General features: G+C 42.6%; 1 protein-coding gene across 2 annotated transcripts in view; it reads right to left on the bottom strand.

The window, feature by feature from the left end:
- LRMDA (leucine rich melanocyte differentiation associated) overlaps positions 1-9,985 on the bottom strand; it is a 603,331-nt gene extending 593,346 nt beyond the window's left edge. For both annotated transcript variants that reach the window (XM_053308782.1, XM_053308783.1), the window contains exons 1-2: positions 9,932-9,985; positions 820-951 (exon numbers count right to left, since the gene is read on the bottom strand). In XM_053308782.1, coding sequence (XP_053164757.1) covers positions 820-951; positions 9,932-9,963 — 164 coding nt within the window. In that variant the 5' untranslated portion in view covers positions 9,964-9,985. The remainder of the gene's footprint in view (positions 1-819; positions 952-9,931) is intronic.
- Between the last annotated feature and the right edge of the window lie 9,905 nt (positions 9,986-19,890).

Genomic DNA, 19,890 nt, shown 5'->3' with positions numbered 1-19,890 from the left:
CGATTTGAACTGTTTTGTGGTATTTGTAAACCGCCCGGAGCTATTCTGTAAGGGCAGTCTAGAGATCGAACAAATAAATAATAAATAATAATAAAACTGTCAGGAATGCCCCCATGGCAGTCATGGCCTCTCCTACAATGCAGTCTACCAGCATTTCCAACAAGGGGGAATAAGGTTCATGTGTGGTGTGCTAAGAGAACAGTTGCTGTGCTCAGAGAGGCTAAACATTTTAAAGGAGCATAGCACAGGAAGCAAGAAACATCCTATTACATGCAGGCCTTCTCAGCTGATCACAAAACAGCAAGGACCTCTGCCTGTCTGGGACACTACTCGGGAGCCTATTTAGCCTAATGGTTAACCCAGTCCTGTCTGTTCCTGTTGAGCAACTGCAGCTGCCAAATTTAACAAGATGTCTTTTCTTTAAGAGGTGTTCTGTCTATAAAACCAACATTTTATCTTGTTTCACTGCACACACTATTCCACTAGAGGTCAGCCTGCCACAGAATCCAAGCAGGCTGGATTCTGTTACCAAGCACAACTAACTGTTATTTCCACCTCTCAATCTATTAACAAAGATTCCTTCAGAGCCATAAACTTGGGTCTCGCACTAAAAAAACGGAGCAACAGGAAGATATAACGAGGCATTTCATTTATGAATGACCTGTAATAAATTACTGTGAAGTATTCTGGGTGACAAGAGAAAGAGAGAGAATGCTTTGTCTGCATATGAACGATATTTCACATACTTTAATTTGGCTGACGCATAAGGATTATTTGACATTTGGCAGGATCTCACCGCCCCCCCTCACCCTTTGGAAGGATATTTGGTTCTTGTTGAGCATCAGGGTATGGAGGTTTGGTAACGTGGGTAACCGGAGGTCATTCCCGAGAAGATTGTTGTCCAAGATCAGCTCTTCCAAGCCGCTAAATGTCTCCAGTCCTTCCAGTGACCTGCAACGACAAAGGCACCGGGAAAAATGATACTCCAGTAAATCAGGGAGGCCATTATGAGCTGAAATAAATATTTTAACCTTCCCTTTCAAGGAGCGGGAAGAGTTTTGGTTTAGTCCTGTCAGGAGACTGAATGACAAGAATTAGTGGCAAGGGGAGTGCCGGCACAGCAACACATCCTTCACATGCTGGCAGAATGAAGGATGGGGGTTACTTAGTGAGTAGCCAGGACCCAAAACAAAAGGCTTCAGATATGAGGCCTGCAGGATGAATTTGTCAATGTCTTGTGCCTTCAGGCACCCAGCCTCGCCTGACCCTAACCTCCATTCCCAAGATAAATAACTCTGTCACAGTTCACCTTCATTCCCTGGACACAAATTTAAGTTGTCATCCATCATTTCTGCCATGAAATATCATACCCCACTAACAATAATAAATACAACTTCAAGAATTGTTTCTCAGCAGCTACCCTATATATAAAACAGCAAGGAAAAAATATATATATGAAGGGAAGTTTTTCCTTCTCCTCCTGTGATTTTTATTTTATTAACCACTTAATTTGCTCTGGCTTGTGCCTTTTCTTTCTTTCTTTCTTTCTTTCTTTCTTTCTTTCTTTCTTTCTTTCAAAGCACAAAAGAGAAAATGCTAGAGAGTCATGCCAATCAGAGTCCAGACCCAGAAACAAATCTTTATGGCTATACCATTCCACTCCCACCCCCACAAACCCCAGATTTAAAAGTAATAAGTCGAATCTTTTTGGCATGGCTCTCAGGGCTGTAAACACAGAGACATTTGTAGAAATGTGGCAGCCAATTAGGAAAGCTAGTAGAGAGGAATTAAAAAGCAGGCTTTGTCATTTTGCTAGGGCTGCTGTTTCAATGTTAACTCTTAATTGCATAGCTTTGCAAGTTCTTGCAGTATCGGGTGGGGAAACTTCCACACTAATCCAGTAAGACCGGCATGGTATATGGAGCGCACACATACATTCACAGCTCCTTCACCTACCAGACACCTCGAGATATGCTGAGGTTGCATGACTTGACAGCTGAGCTAGTATGTCTACCACTGGGAAGGATCATCACTTTATCTCCTTGCTGTTCTATAAAATGTGATGAATAAGGGAGATGCAAGTCTACACTATTTATTCATTGTCCAATGACATTTATACTAAAGGGAATCATTCCCTCCATCTTTAACATCTTTCTTTAGGGTTTACACAACAAATGCTGTGCTGGGGGTACAGTGCAGGCCCACTCCGGGAAGAACAAATATTTATTCATCCCATACGTTTAAATCTGATGGGTTGTCTGTGGGGTGGTGCTTCATCTTCTGCAAAACTTACAGTCCCTTAACAAGAACACTGGAGATGAAATTCCTCTGTGAGAAATCAAACCCGTGACCTTCAAGCTAAAGTATAAGGGCACTGCTGAGTGAGCTATAAATAACCAGTGGAACTCTGTGCTTCTCAGTGGTGCCTTAACTTTGATGATTCTAAATCATTTTGGAACAGTGTATTTATTGGAATGGGTTATTTTTAAGAGAGCACCTTCTTCTACATGAACCCCATTGTTTATTAAGATCATCCGGGGAGGTCCACCTGAAATTGCTGCCAGCTCATGGGGGGGACACCCAAAATTGGGCCTTCTCAGTTGCTGCCCCTAAGCTATGGAATGCACTCCCTCCTGAGAGGTGGGGTTCGAAAAGGCCTTGAAAGCATCCCTGTTGGATTGCTATAATTGCTTACAAAAATACTTCCTTAATTAAGTTGTTGATTTTGAATTTTCTATAAACTACCTAGAGATAATTTGAGTGGGATGTATACAAATATAATCAATAAAATAATAAATAAATTTTAAAAATCATTTCATTTAAAAAGATCCATTTTTCTGATGGGTAGGTTAAGGTTCATGCATAAAGGTCATATGGATTTACCTCAAGGAAACACTATAGCAGGCTTCTCCTTTCATAGCATAACTACTAATTATGCTTCCTCAGAAATTCATAATCTCAGCCATTCTTACAACAGTCCTTTGTGGTATGGATAGATCAATATTGCCACCACTACATTGCAGATGGAATGCTGAAGCTGAGAAACAATTATTTGCCCAAAGTATCTGGTGAGCTGCAAGCAGCCGCAGCTGCCATACGACCAAAAAGAAGAAGAAGTTAAGAGAGCACTCGCTCCCCTAACCTCGTTTAAGAGCGTGGCTACTTAGACGGGTTTGCAACCATGTAACTGCTGGGTTCAGGCCCAATCCTGGGGGTTCATACGCTTGTGCAAAACCGAGGTGGGCTCCCTTAGCCCAGTTTTGCATGTGCACGTGAATAGCCTCTTAGCCTCTTCATTGCACTCTTACTCTAAAGATCTCAAAACACAAGAGACGCAGCTGAGTGGGACACAAACACAATTTCCCTTGTCCGTACACAACTACCTCTCCCCTTTTCTTTCTAGCAGCTCCTACTTCCTTCCATGTGTCATTTCCCCAAATCCCAAAATAAAAAAAAAATAAAACCCACACCTGCCCAAGATGGCCCTGCACGACAGATTGTAGTGTATTGAATTATACTGTCCTGCCAAAATAACGCCAATTGGCACCATTTAGTAATACAGAAGAATTGAATTTTGCAGGGACGCCAACTTTGGAAGTCTTATCCCAGAATTATAGTTGCCTTAGTTAAGAGGTTCAGCTATATTCTCTTAAAGATTCTTGACCTCCCATTCTTCTATAAGCCTTCTAAGGGAAGGCACTGCAGCCTCATCATGGAGTTTTGATAGTTAGCTTTGGTTTATGATAAAGCTTAACTGATGATGCTCATTTAAATGTTCTCTCTGTATAAATAGTTAGTGGTGGATTACATCCAATTTTCAGTTTATTGCCATTAAAAAAAAAACCGGTCCTCCTGCTTGCCAAAGGGAGTTCAGAGAAGGCCGCCACCCTGTCAGTAGGACAGAGCCTTATGGGACGTTAATAGCCCCTTTGTGAATATGCATTGCTTGGGCTCTGGTCTATGTCAGCCTAGAAATACACATTGTTCCTGAGTTGTGTTATGCAAATATAATACCCTTATCATGAGAATCTGCAAATGGTTGGCAACTGGCAAGAAGAATAAAGCACACATCCAAAACTGCTGGAGGGGAGGCATAAAACAAAATGACATGCCATGAAGTGGGACAAAGGCCTTGGAACAGGAGGCAGAGAGTTGCCTATTGAGGTATCCCCTTTCTTTCCAAACTAAGGGCTGAGGCACAATGATCCTCTAAGCTTTAGCCAGAAGCAAGGAAAATTGTGTACAAAATCCTCCTTCACACCTGCAAAGATCTGAGCATTTTTGTCATGTAAGGATATCAGTAATAATAATAAACAGTATTTGTTAGCCACCCCATAACAAATTGTTCTTTGAGCAGCTCACAACACCACATTTCAAAACATCCAATAAAAACACATAAAACACGACAAATCATAACACAGAACCAAAAAAAAACCCCACCTTAAAAACACACACACACAAAAACCCAATTGTAAAAGGCTTGAGTGAACAGAAAGGCCTTCACCCGGCATCTAAAAAGAACAAAGTTATGGTGCCAGGCAAGCCTCATTGGGGAAGCTATTCCATAAATGGGGTGCCACCACTGATAAAGCCCTCTCCCTAGTAGTCACTTGCCTCACCTTGTTTGGTGGGGCACTTGGAGCAGGGCCTCAGAATATCTTAAGGTCCAAGTTAGCACATATGGGGAAAGGCACTCTCTCAGGTAACCTGGTCCCAAGTCATTTAGGGCTTTAAAGGTTAAACCAGCACTTTGAATTGGTGCTGGAAACAGACCCATTAGTGTGTCTCAGTTAAAAATAATAACCAAAATCCAGGAGACATATTACATGGGGACAGTAGCATAATAGGACCAACAACAACACGGAATAGTGATTTGAATTTCCCCAGAACTCTTCATCAGGCTGGATGTAAGACAAACACACACACACACCTGGGAAAAGAAAACAGTTTTGCTGGTCACTATTAAAAGCCCAAATCTGCTGTACCATTCTTAAGACATGTGCAAAGCACCTGACGGGGTTCTGCAAGCACCTGTGGGGAGAGCCGGGCTTAGCCCGCTCTCCCCGCAGATGAGCAGCCACTCATAGCTGGGTGGCCAGATCAGCTGCCCCCATGGCTGCCGGCTCCGTCATGGAGCTGGCAGGGGCTGCGGGGGATCGGGGGCCATGTGGCCCCCAGAAGTTCCAGGATGACCTGCGCAAGTGCACGGGGCATCCTGGAGAAACCCCCGAGCCAGAGGTCAGAGGTCTAGTCGTGTGTTGCCGCATGCCGCAGCGACACATGAGCAACGAAATAAGGTTGATGGAGTGCTTGCTCCATGAACCTCATTTAAGGGGAGGGTGTTCTAGGCGGGCTAGCTGCCTTGGGAGCACCAGGCTTGCCCACGAGCCCGGTGGTTCCCATGCTCTACGGAAAGCGGGCTAAGCTCCCTTAGCCCACTTTCCGTTGATTGTGGGAATAGCCTCAGAAAGAAGAGGTATTATGTAGACTTAACTGGGTGAGTTCCTGCCGGTTACAAAAGATTTGAGGCAGCAGCAAGGTATGCTGGGGTAAAGGAGCAATGACTACTCTCCCTTTGAAAATATAGAAGCCAATAGTTAATTTGAGTCTATAACATAAGGAATTGCTTGTTCATGCCAAAACATTCACGTTCCATTTTCCAGAGCAGAATTGTCACGAGGAACCCCTGGCAATTCATACAGTGTCCATGTGCCTCAGTTTCCTAGCTAGTGAGTAGGGAACAGTTCCATCTACAGTCTTATTCCCAGGGGACAGTAAAGCAAACTGTGTTTGTAGAGCACTTTAAGAGGTTCAGTTGAGAGCAGCTATTCAAAAACAAGAGATTGGTATGACTGTTTTACTGGACATTAGGAAGGGGCTTTCACTTCTGCATTTGGAATATTTCTTTTATTAAAACTGCAGAACCTGAGGAGTAGCAAGGAAAGCCTGTAAGCCTTTTCAGTTTGTAGCATAGAACCTTCTGTCTGTCTTAACGAATTAAAAGCAACAAGGCACAGGCTCAATACCATGAACACCACCAAAGGCTTAAGGGGTAGTGGCAGGTAGCCGTCCTCCCTAGTTGGTTTAGAAGGCTAATAAGCATCACTCAAGTGTATTGCAGGTTGATCTGTCCCTGCTCTAATGACATGAAAGCTGCCCATTATCTCACCCACAGGTACCATCTCGGTTACCTCATTGCAGGCCTCACACTCCCATTCCCGGAGGAGAGCAAACGTTGCCAAGAGATTTCCAATGCAATTTCCAAAGTCACATCAAAATGACAAAACATCACAACGCATTCAGCTCTGCCTGATTCCAACAGAAATAACTTTAAGTTTCCACTGTAATTAACCCTATCCTCGTTAAGATAATTATGATCAAGCTCCCTGTCACAGCTAATATCACAGCATCATTGCCTATGGCTCACACTTTGCCCTCATTAGCTTACAAAAACAGTGTGCTGAGCAGGCAAACTGGCTCCCTCCCTCCCAATGACTTAGAAGCTCAGTATCCAAGACAGTAAAATAAGCCTTTGGAACAGAAAGTTCTCTAGAAATAGTCTCTCCCCGCCCCCCGCCCCCCGACACACACACACCATTTAATCCTTTCTACTAATCAGTGCTGTTTTCCCCAGCTTATCTGTATCCTAACATTTGTTCATGACTTTTAAAAAAAATATATATCTTTAATCACAAGGTTGGTGGCAATTTCTTGACTATATGCTGTTCTGTATGCCAGTCCATCTACCTGGTGTGGAAATTTTGGAAATAGATTTGGTTACAAAGTTAATTACATACCAGTAGGCAAGAGCTGCTAATTTTGGTCTGTGTGCTTCAAAGTAAGCAAGCAAGAATACTGTTTCAACCAAGAAGGAACCCAGTCTAGGGGACAGATATAGGATTTCCTCATCATGCAACTCTAATCAACACAGGTGTATATTAAACAGAATATGTTGATCCCCCCCCACTTAACATAATAAGACATCTTTCTCTTCCTAAATGACAACCACCACCATCACCCTTCACAACTAACTGTATGTAAATGAGAGCATCAGGACATTTATTGAAATTGATTTTTCCTCTATTGACAACAATTAGTTATGACCAGAAATTAAAAATGTGTTGTTACAAGCATAAAAGCAAATTGAGGGGAGGAACACCACCAAGACAAGTGAAGAAGCAAAAAGGGGGGTGAATTCTCAAACAAGTGCATAGAACAAAAGATGTGTTTCAGCCTCAGCCTTCCTCCAGAGCACAAAAAGAAGTGTGTGTGTGTGTGTGTGTGTGTAATTATTGTTAAAGATTTTTCACTGTACAAACAAAAATTAAAAATGAACACATTTTTATTTTGTGACAAACAATATTAAATTACATTTTCTTTTCACAAAATAAACATTGAACGGAGTATTTGTGGTCTTATGTCATGGTTTTGCAGAATCAACTTAAGAGTGAACTGGTAACCACCTTTTGAAAAACCTATAAACATAAGGAGGATTACTTGCCTCTAATTTTAGACTTGAGTTGAGTTGAGAGCCAGCGTGGTGTAGTGCTGGACTAGGACCAGGGAGACCTGAGTTCAAATCCCCATTCAGCCATGAAACTAGCTGGGTGACTCTGGGCCAGTCACTTCTCTCTCAACCTAACCTACTTCACAGGGTTGTTGTGAAAGAGAAACTCAAGTATGCAGTACTCTGGGATCCTTGGAGGAAGAGCGGGATATAAATGTAAAAATAATAATAATAATAATAGTAATTTTACTCAAAATCTTATCCATAAGTAAAACTTAAAATAATTATTTCGTGAATGCCTAGCCTACTCTCTAGTTTTAATGTTAATTGCATTTTTAGCAGCTGTCAAGTTTTATTGTGCTTGTTTTTTTAATCTTTTAATCAGATCTGTATTTTTCTATTCTAGCTAATATTTTAATTGTGTAATTTTTGTAGTTTTCTTTTAACTTTTGTGTGAACCGCTTTTAGATTGTTTTAATGAAAGGTGGTATAGAAGCTCAGCAATAACAACAATAACAATCATATTATTATTTCCTGTCCAACTTTTTAATTTTTCTTTTACAGACAAAAAAATAATAATGCTGCAGGATCTAGAGATATAATATATCTTCTGATTATAATGTATCAGTATGCTGAAGTACACTTGCTCAATATCTTCAGACACTACTACAGGCCCACATTATAGTAAGTTCCTTTTTCCCCACATTTTCTTCAGATAAGAATCAGATGTATAACTCAGAGGTCATACACATGACCACCCAGCTAGCACACGAGCAGCAAGCCCAGGTTAAGGGAGTGCTCGCTCCCTTAAACTCGGCTAGCAGCGGGGCTAAAAAGCCAGGCTAGATGGTGCTGGCCTGCCAGGATTGGACCTGATCCCAGTGTTTCTCATGCACAGCCTAACCCAGGCTGGGTGTCCCTTGCCTGGGTTCAGCTGTGCATGAGAAGAGCCTCACAGTTTCACCAGTACAGTATATAATGCCATCTGTTCAGCACATTGATTGAAATTTATCTAATATTATTAGAAAACAATAGCAATTGGGATGCCATACCTTTGGCCAATCTCAGGCTCAATTTTTATTCAAAATATTTGGACCCTTTAAATGTGTAGGGTGGAAATGTTGGCCGTTTATATGAGCCCAAATGCCTCTAAAGAACTGAGACTGTATCCTTTCGATGGATTTATCATTTGCAATTGGGTTTAAAGAATCCAATAGTGGCTCCAGTCTCAAGAAGAGTATGCCCTTTTGGGATGGATCTCACATTGGTGGAATCCTCTGTAAGCATCAAGAAACTTCTTTTGTGGCCTTGAGTGGTGGCAGCCCAAGACCTCATCTCACCTGAAGAAGGGCCACCTACTTCATGCCTCCCTCATGAACACTCACCTCCTCGTTTTGCTTTGTGGCAGTGATAGCTGCCACCACTTTATTTGGCACATACACACACCCATACATATTACCACCATTTCTTTCTTTGAGACAGCTGCCACCTAACTTGGCATATGCATGCTGTCCTTCACCTCCTCTACCTATTTGGTGACAGCAGCCACCAACACTGACCAGCTCTGTCCACACACACACCCTCACCCACCACTTCATCTCCTTCATGTTTTGGGCTGCCCATGAAAAACAAGAAAGGAAATGTGGAGATGTGGAAGCAAAAAGAGAAATGCAGAGAGCAGAATCTGGTGGAGATGCTTCATACAACATCTCCCCAATACTCTACACCCATCTCTACAATTCCTCTTCCACCCTCCCCTTTTTCATATGAGGAGAAGATAAAGGAGGTAGAAAAGAGTATGCCAAGTTCCATGGTGGGAAGTGGGGAAAATTACTATGTTTCTACTTCTATACCCCTTATGAGTTAGGTTCTGAAAGCAGTTTCCAAAACGAAGCCCTGCAAATAGCCATCTCTCAAGACAGCTGATTCACACAATTAGATTTTTTTTTAATCAGCACAGTAAATCAACACACTCCTTAGCATGGCTGTGTGAAATAGTTATCACAAATAATCTACCACTGAAAAAGATATTTCACCCTGTAAATATTGTATCCACAGTAGGGGACATTTATCCAGATGATTTCTTGGTAGCTACCTCCTGTACTGATTAGCCAAACTAGCAGGAGGAAAAGTGATATTTTCCAAAAGGACACTCAACAATTCCCAGGAAGGAATGGCACTGCAATGCAGTAGAACCAAAAGTCACTGCTGGAATTTAAGAACCATGCACAGGGTGGAAATTAGACCAAACCCTATAGAATTTCATATGACAGAAACTGAAACATTCTAAACTCTGTTTCACGTCACAAATACATGTATTTGGATCCATCCTTAATTATTCTACATGAAGATTCCATTTTGGCTCAAGTAAACGTTAACAATAGTAAACCAAATCCCACTGGAGAAATAATCCATTATTTAAACCTGTCAGGTTTCCCACTTTGAGCAAGAGACATCAGAGTTTAAGGCTGAGCATCTTCCCGCCTGCTTTGAACACTGTTCTCCTGAGTTTACCTTTATTGTTGTCAGTTTCTCCATCATCCTGTTTTGCTGAGCACTGTTATTGTCAGTTACAGTAAAACGAGCCAAGATGTAAAGTGAGCTTCCTAAACCAAAGCAAAGAACAGACAACATGGCCTGCAAGGTGGGCAACCTTTGTGGCTCATTTGCATGTTAATTAGGAGCCAAGCTAGCTGTGAAAAAGGCAACACATTTGTATATTCACAGATCTGCCCCATTCACATATGTTTCACACAGGTGAGGGGAACTGAACTCTCCCCCACCCCACCCCACCCCACCCACTGCCTTATCTTGCTAGGCTCAGTAATTGTGGAGACTTTTCTCCCCAATGTGACTCATTCTGGTACTGCAGCTGGATTGGAAGAATATCACTTTATATGCAGATAGGACAGACATGGCTCCCTTTTCTTGTCTAGTTTGGTTCTAAGATACTTCACTAGGATCTATAACATATCTGCATGCTAAACGAACCATGCCAGCACAGAGGCTGACCATGCCAGGAACTCCTGCTGACAACACCCCTGGAGGACCCCCTAGACCTGGAGAAGACCCTCCGCCGTCAAGGACCCATGCCCAGAGGCAGCAATTGGCAGAAGACTGGCATGGCCCTGCCGGCCACACGCAAGGTGAGGCTGGGATCTGTCCCTCCCTTGGACCTTTTGGATATTCCTCTCACTGAACTCTTTTAACCGGACTCTACCCAAACCCGTAGAAACTTGTGTACAGTGCTATATTCTCTCTACCATTGCAACCACACATTCGTTAGTATGTGGCCGTGTTTTATCGGGAAATTCTATTTACTGTTGCTTTTGTAAACCATATGTGAAACATTCTCTAATAAAAGTCAACCTGAGTAGCTGGATATCTCCCTAAGATCTTTCGCACACACCTTGCAAGCTGTTTTATTTTAACTATGAAGTCAATATCTGCCCAAGACACTTTGCTGCCTAAAGCAGAGCACCTTTATTGCCTCCCCTTTCTCCTTTTATTAAACCCACTACCCCATTTCCTCTCAAATATCTTCCCTTTTCTTCATTTTCCGTTAAATCTCTTCCCCTTTCAGTGGTAGCATTAGAAAAAAAATGAGGGGGCACAGAAGAGGCAAAGTGCATTTATGGGTGGGAGAGCTATGTCCTACGTGTTAGCTTTCTAAACAGAAATGGAAGGGTGGAGGGCAAACTACTTATCTGAGGAGGTGCTTGCCCCCATTCTGGAGCCATTCTTGCCCCATTTCTTTATATCTGCTATGTGGGGTAAATGTGAAATTAAAATTTTCCATTTGATTCTCTCTACACATGCAAGGATTCTAAGGAAGTCCTTTTATAAGTGTATAAGTAAGCAGCTGTGACAATTGTTTCAAAAACTGCTGCCTGAAGTGATGCTGTGGTAGCCTCTAGAGTTGATTACTGCAATACACTCTATACAGAGGCCCTTGAAGACTATCCTTCAACTCAGAAGACCGGGTCTCATGATCAGTGAGACCCAGTTTCTTCGGGTGAGCAGGGAGGGAGCCCTGGGTGGCCGGATCGGTTGCCCACACGATTGCCAGCTCCGTGACGGAGCCAGTGGGGGCTGGGGGCTGATTGGTGCTGGCGAGACCCCTAGAGCCGGGAGGCAGCTTTTCACCTCCTCTCCAGGGGTCTCCTCGTGAGTAGGCGTGGTGCGAAGTCGCACCGCGGCTACTTACAATTGTTAAAACCAGGTTTGCAGAGCGCTCGCTCTGCAAACCTGGGTTTTAGGCCAGGGGTTCTTGAGCGGGTTACCTGCTCTAGGACCACTGGGCTCGCAGCCGAGCCTGGTGGTTCTGATGATCGGCAAAAATCAGGCTAGCGAATGCTAGCTCGATTTTTGCTGATTGTCAGAATAGCCCCAGAATGTGACAGCCATGTTCTAACAGGGACTGGCTTTTGTGAGCAGATTACACCTAGAGAGTTACACTGGCTCCCACCTTCTTTCCAGGCTCAATTCAAGGAGCTGCTTTTTCCAACTGTTTCTCTACAGATCATTTGATCAAGTTAACATCTGAGGCATGCTATGAGGTAACAAGCAACAGGGCCCTCTTTTCAGTAGCAGCATCTGCCTTGTGGGACTCCCTGCCCAAGGAAGGTTCACTTGGTCAATCTTTTGGATTTCTTTAGCAGCTGGTGAAAAGAGATCTCATCAAATAAGCTTGTGTGTGTCAACTGGGGATTGATAGTAATATACTGATTGATACTTAAGGTTATCCTGGCTTTCTGGATATTAATAAGGTGAATAGACTTCCGCTTGGCTGCTTTTTTTTAACAGGAGATACCTGTATTGTATATGGTTTGCCACCTAGGGAACCATAATGGATTGATCTGGAAGGACAGAAATTTAATATTTTCCAAATTACATTACCTATTAAATCTGAACCCTGAATTTCTTGTTTGTACATTCATTGCAGATAAAACATGCCAGTTGTGTTGAATACTGGTTAGAGCACTGAACTAGCACCGGGGAGACTCAGGATCAAGTCCCTGTTTAGTCATTAAACTCACTAGTTGACCTTGGGCTCTCTTGACCTAATCTCCTTCACAGAGTTGTGGTGGGGATAAAAATGAGGGAAGGAATAACCATGCATGCCATCCAGAGCTCCTTGGAAGAAGGGTGGGATATAATATAATCTGAATAAATGCATTAATGGTAATCAGTAGATCAAGGTCCCCAGACTTTGAGGGCTCGGAGATGCACCTTTTTTCTGATACAAAACTGAAAGCACACTTAACTCTTACACCTGAAAAATTATATTTTTAGTTAGATATCCACAGGTAGAAGCTGTCTTGTAAGGATTCATACTAGACTAGTGCACTATTGTCTACAGTATTGTCATTAGGTCCTCTTTAAAAAGCCCTCACAGGACCAAGCAATTTTAAATAATTTCTGGACTGTTTTTAGCCTTCCATTTTTGGGTATGTTGTTGGAGTTGTAGTGGCGTCTCAGCTCCAGGTGGCTCTAGGTGAAATTGATTATTTAGATCCTTTCGATTCTGGCTTCTGACCCAGGTACAGTATGGGAACTGCCTTAGTCACCCTGGTGACTAATTACATTAAGAGATAGACAGAGGGAATATGACTTTGATGAGAGCCTGCTATTGACCATGATCCAAATGGCAGGACTAAAGACAGGGCCTTTTTCATTGTGGCCCCTCTGCTTTGGAATGCCCTCCAAGATGAGCTTCAACATGCTCCCTCATAACAGTTTTTAAGAAACACTTGAAGACCATCTTTTTAAAGAAGCTTTTCAGTTTTTATTCTCTGTCTGCTTCCAGTGGGTTTTTAATCTTTAAATCTGGTTTTAACTGGGTCTAGTTTTTAAATGGAATTTTATTAATGTTATGTTGCTTGATCTGTTTCATTTTCTTTGTGAGTCACCCCAAGAAGTATAACACTGGAAGGGTGGGATACATTTTAAAATAAAAAAAATAAAATAAAATAAAGATAATAAACTGACTGGAGGAGACTTTCTGAGGTTTCAGGCAAGAATCTTTCCCAGCCCTACCTGGAGATGCCAGTGATTGAGCCTGTAACCTTCTGCATGCTTTACCACTGAGCTATGGCCCTATCCCCGTGGTGAAACCACCTTCCTTTTTCTGCATGCATTGCCTATCTGGGCCTATCCCAGTTTGGAAGGAAGCAAGTCCAGCACAAGGTACTCATGTATAAATGTACTATCTATCTCCTGAGAGGGAAGGTAATTCTGTTATGCTTTTGCATGGGAAGTGATAGAATGATCTTATAATACCTACTGCAGTGATGCAACGGAATTAATCACCCACATCCACCCATCCACCCACACTAAATGGAAGCTAAAAGAATAGAAGGACCAAAGTAGTGAATCACACAGAGATGCAGTGAGCAACCTCTGCTGTGGGTGGGGAACTTATTATTTAAAGTATTTCTTCTGGCATGCTAGCCATTCTCTCACCACACCTTAGCAAGCAACTTTTCACTAAAGTCAGCTTCTTTATCAGAGATTGGAAATTATAGGCTAGGAAATTATAATCCTACAAACCTAATAACTGCCCAAGGTAAATTGGTTGAAAGCACTATTAAAAGACAGGATCATTCCACATATTTACAAGGACAAGTATTTTGCTAAGGAACAATCAAAAGAACTTCTCCAAAAGGAAATCCTGCCTTTGCCTTTTGGAGAAACGGGCAGATCCAACTGTAATAATAACGATAATATTATTCAATGAATGGCGTAGAGATGGCAGGATCAGAAGTGGGGCATAAATATAGTTCTTTCAGATTTTCAGATGTTAGCTGATCACCTCTAGGGATCTACATGATGCTTTCACTTACATTAAAAGCAACGCTCTTGGTTTGAATGTGAACAAACAAGTGATAGCTGCTGAACACCTTTAACAAATATTCTGACACATTATTTTAGCATCACAAACATTTCCTCTCCCTCTTTTTTTTAAGGCAGAACTGGGAGAGTAGTGAGCTAGACAATATATAGCATACTTCAACTACCAGTATAGTGAGAAAGGGCAGCGGGGAGGGGGAAGAAAGTAATTTTTCTCCCATCTTCTACAACAACCAAGGCTGGGGAGTGACAAGCAAATTGACGCACTGCTCAGAGGGCAAAAGATAAATGTTTGATGAATTGGCCATCGCTGGAGGAGTGATGGGCTTCATATGTGCATAATGGACTAGCTGCCTTTCAATTGAGATTGCCTGCCAAGATAAGAAACTATAATGAATGGACCAAGCAGAGCTTCTACCATAAGAAAAGTATAATCTGACTCGTTTTAATAAACTTAATAAAAAAGATGAAGTGGAAAGAGGCCAGCAGAAAACCAGCCTTTGTGACCAGCTAGCAGAGGTGCAAATGAACAACGGACGTACTCACACATGATGCAAAACTGGGGGAAATATCATGAAGAGGTTGCATTTGAACTCTTTCATTGTTCATAGCCCACTTCACAACACCAAGTCAACCTTATCAAAGAAAAATGCATTGTAATTATGATATTGCTTGGCCCACGATGGACCCATAGAACAGTCCATGAGCTGAAGTGATATTTCCACAAAAATACTTCAAGGAAAGTATGCTTCAGAAATACTTCAAAGAAAAACCCCTGGTGCTGTCCTGGGATTTAAAAATGATGTCCTTCAAAGTTTGACAGAAATGTTCCTAAGCTGGGTGGCCTCAAGTGTAAAAAAATGCATAACCACATAGAAGTAGTAAAGTATTCTGCTGTTATCCATCAACAACTAGCACTAACTTCCCCCTGTTAAAGCATCATTTTATCATCACATCTCAGACCAAGACCTCCGCTGGTCTTGGACATATCTGGTTGAGCTGAACTCTGGGCCTCAGTGTGTGGTTCTCCAAGCATCTTTGGCCTGGTACTAACAATATCGCAATAGTGTGGAAGCTACTGAAGTGTCACTCCTCTTCATGTCACCTGGGTAACCTTAGTAGTCCTGGAACATGTTGAAACCGTGCATGCTATAGCCCCTCCCTCACACACCTGTGTGAACCCAGTTCCCTGAGGGCTGATGCTCCTGTGGGGAGAAGCCCCAGTGTGCAGAGGCGCATCTAGGGAAAATAGCACCTAAGGCAAGCACTGATACTGAGCCCCCTGTCCAAACATCTGACACCCATCTTTCAGATAACTGTACCATAATATCAGCTCAAAAATACAAGTCAAGCTTGTTAATCTTTTAATATTTCAAAAACTATTTAGCAGTGGACATCGCCAGACCAAAAAATGCTGGAAAACTACAAATTTCAGTATGCTGGGGCTCATGAAATACCCAAATACTATGTGGAGGTGTACTTAGAAAACTAAACAGAAGTGCCTCTCTAATTCTCTACTATGCATTTTAGCAGCACTATTACATAAGTTTTAAAAATAAATGAAGAATTTGACTTTTCCCAGATACTCTGAAAATAATTAAAGGATATGCAGAGTAAACTGTGTCACTGCTTGGAATATATTCTAGTCTTTCAGAAAGACAGTTAAAATGAGAAAAAGAGAGCAAGAAACTCCCACTGAGCCTTAATACTAAGGATTTCACACTGATTCAAAAACAAATTCATCATTAATAGCCGTATTATTAAGACATCACATTTAACTCACTTATCACAAGAAGCAAAGTAAGAGCAAATGAATACAATCCTAGCTCATAAGCTTCAGCTCAGTATTCACAAGCACTGATTCTCTGCACATAATGCCAAATGGAATATGTGTACAGTGACTTATAATATATATTTTTTAAATTTACCTGTAGCTCCTTCGGAGGGCTTCCTAAAGGCTGTGGGGGGGGGTCTACAAAGGTTCCCCCTCCCCACTGGCCTCTAGGGCCTCACAGGAGCCATTTGAACATGTGCTGTGGCCATTTTTAAATATATATTTTTAAAATGGCCACTAAAAACAAAATGGCCACTGCACATGCTCAAATGGCCACTGCGAGGCCTGGTATGGCCTAGGGCCTCACAGAGGCCATTTGAGCATGCACGGTGGCCATTTTGTTTTTGGCGGCCTTTTAAATTTTTTTATTTTAAAAAATAGTGCCCTACAAGTGGCGCCTGGGGCATGTGCCCTGCCTGCCGCACCCTAGATACGCCCCTGCCAGTGTGGGCTCTTTCCACATGGTGCAGGGCTTCTTGTGTTATAGTATAGTCAATCAATCAATCTTTGTTATGGTCATAGACCAGCATAACATATAAAGAAGATTACATATTAAAAGAAAGAGTAGATAAAAAGTACACAGGGTGATTATGTAGGGTATATAATAGGGTACATAGGGTACATAATAATACTAAAAATAACAACAATAGTAGAAAGTACACAAGAAGCATGAGGGTATAAAAAGCCTGAAAAGGCATAAAAGTCATAAAAGTGCATATTAAAAGGCATAAAAAGGGATGGGGGGGCATAAAAAGGGATGTAAAACAATTAGAAGACATGAGAAGACAATCACAGTACAGTAGCTTCCTTCCTTACACATATGGAAATGTTGTTTCCCCTACTTACTGAGCAAAGAGAAACGTTTTAAAGTGGTGATTCTGTTATATTTAGCAAACGGAGAGCAACTGGCCCTATTCATTTCCAGCAAGCACAGCATCCCTTCAGTGGCTGTTGTAGGTGGCTACCTTATGATTTGAGGGTTTTGTTGTTGTTGTTGTTGTTTAAGATTGTGAGCCCTTTTGAGACAAGGAACCGTCTTATTTTATTATGTATTTTTCTATGTATACCACTTTGAGAACTTTTGTATATAAAAGTTCATAGTCATAGTTGTTTGACTGTTTTCTCTACAGGAAACTCATCATTAAATCTACAGTGGTCTATTTAGCTGGTGGCCAGGGCTGGTCTGCCAGCTCTTATCTCTTTCTTGCAGTGCCATCACTGCAACCTTCTATCTACTCCTGGCAAAATCCATGCCCTATTTTCCATCTCCACTACATACACATACAATTTCCCTGGCTCAAACTGTTTGCTGTTTCATCCCTTTGACAGAAGGCTTCTGCTCTGCTGAATCCCTCAGCAGGGCTGCCCGACCAATGTGTCATGGTGAGGCAGTGGCCTCAGGCACTGGACTGGACAAGGCAGAGGCAAAGCCCCAGCAGCCACCTTGCTGCCAGCCCCACCCCACCTCCCTCTGCCCTGCCTGCCCTGCCACTATTAATCTTCCCACTCTACCTTCCTTTTGAAAAGAGTATATCCACACCTTCTGTTTCTTCATTTCCCTACCCCCTGCCTTTTCAAAAGGCAGGTATTGTAGAGAGATAAATTACCAAGATGTGGTGATGTCAAGTATCACCACCACAAGGTAAGGAGGACAGGAGAGGACTGTGGGAGAAAGGTTGGGATGAAAGGCCTAGATGCAGAGAAGGGGCTGTATGTTGAGGGAGGATCAAGAAATAGAGCCAGGTTGTTGGGGCTGGAGAGGAGGAGGAGCCTGTATTGGTGGCTGGGAAGGAAATTCATCTATGTTGTGACTCTCACACCACAAGTATGAAGAGCCCCTGGTGGCACAGTGGTAAAAACTGCCGCCCTGTAACCAGAAGGTTACAAGTTCGATCCTGACCAGGGGCTCAAGGTTGACTCAGCCTTCCATCCTTCCGAGGTCGGTAAAATGAGTACCCAGAATGTTGGGGGCAATATGCTAAATCATTGTAAACTGCTTAGAGAGCTCCGGCTATAGAGCGGTATATAAATGTAAGTGCTATTGCTATTGCTAAGATGGGGTCAGTGGTTCACCAAGCTGCCTCAGGCACTGGTGGGGCTTGATACAGGGTTCTTCCCTGAGGTTATAATCATCTGGATCACACAAAAGTGTTCCTCTGAGTGATCCAAAGGCTGGCTTGCAATTGTCTCATTTTCTAACTGTTACCACCTGAAAAAAATCCCTTTTTCACAATGAACCATGATTCTAGTTTTTATTTCATGGGGTGTGTGTGTGTGTGTTCTGTACATTCAGCAAAGGTTGAATTCACAACCATGATTTAGTTATGTTTATAACATACTATGATCACACATAGCCCTTTCCAAACTCCATCACACTTGCTCCACCATCAGTAAAATTGATGCTGAACATCACATCTGTTTACAACCTGTTAACATGTTGACAACATATAGATCACATCTATAAATAAGACACATAAATAAGAAATAAAATATATAAGATTAAGAATTCAACATGTGTACTCAACACAGACAGACACTGGCTAAAGATACAGATGAGAGACACCATTCTACTGATTTTGCCAATATAGCTGTATAAACAATTAAGTGTTTCACCATCTTAACAACAATTTTGAACACATACAGTTTAGCCGACTGCTGAACATTCCCTAGTAATATCTTGTTTGGATGACTGCAATGTGCTGTATGTGCAGTAGCCAGTGCCATCCATGCCCTATTTTCCATCTTCACTACACACACACACAATCTTCCTGGCTCAAACCGTTTGCTGTTTCATCCCTTTGACAGTAGGGACAGGAGGTAGCCAGTGCCATCATCGCTAGGGGAGAGGAGGCCTGTGTTCACCCCCAATGGTGATATGTGTGGTCCTCCCATAGCAGCATGTGGCCCCTGCCCACCCATGGTGGCATCTTCCTGATGCTCCAGCCCCTTGCTGTCGCTCCTGCTGCCTTCTCAAGTGCCAGCCCTTCTGGCCTGGAAGCCAGAAGGACTGGCAGGCAGGCAGCAGAGGAGGAGGAGGAGGAGAGGAGGAAGAACAGATGGCAGCAGTGGCGGAGATTGGCAAGCAGCAGGAGGAGTGGCCAGCTGGCTGGCCAGAGCGGGGAGGTAAGTGAGGCAGCCCTCCGGGACAGTGCAGTTCATGTTCCAAGGACACCTTGGAACACTGATAGCTCCACCCCTGAGGGTAGGCCTGAAGACAGCTCAGAAACTTTAGCAGGTCCTGACTGTAGCAGTAAGACTGGCCACTGGTGTTAGCTGGCCACTGGTGTTATAACACATGTCAAAATCGCTCTACCAGTGTCCAAAATATTTCAAAACTAAATGAAAGGTGGCGATTCTTCCCTTAATTCTGTGGTACTCAGCTGAGCTTCCAACTGCCCATTGCCTTCAGCACATTAACTCTAGGCTTTCCCTTTTTACTAAAGAGAAATCTTTATCTTTTTACTAAAAAAAAAAAAACAGCTGCTTGAGACTGCAAATTTCAGTGGAGGAATGGTGAGGGTGGAGGAAAAGGGGCTGTTTAACCTCTAGGGCTGGTGGCAGGGGTTGGCACTGCTGGGTAATTGCCTCAAAGGGCCTTCTGCTGATCCCACCTCTGGGCCCATAGCCTTAAATGTGGTGGTATCTAAGTAACTGTCTTTTAATGAACAGCAGTTTGCCAAGGACCCCTTGAAACCTA

The sequence above is a fragment of the Hemicordylus capensis genome, chromosome 3 (genome assembly GCF_027244095.1).
Source record: "Hemicordylus capensis ecotype Gifberg chromosome 3, rHemCap1.1.pri, whole genome shotgun sequence".
NCBI lineage: Eukaryota > Metazoa > Chordata > Lepidosauria > Squamata > Cordylidae > Hemicordylus > Hemicordylus capensis.
The sequence above is the reverse complement of the archived record's forward strand: the minus strand, read 5'-3'. Positions and strand labels throughout refer to the sequence as shown.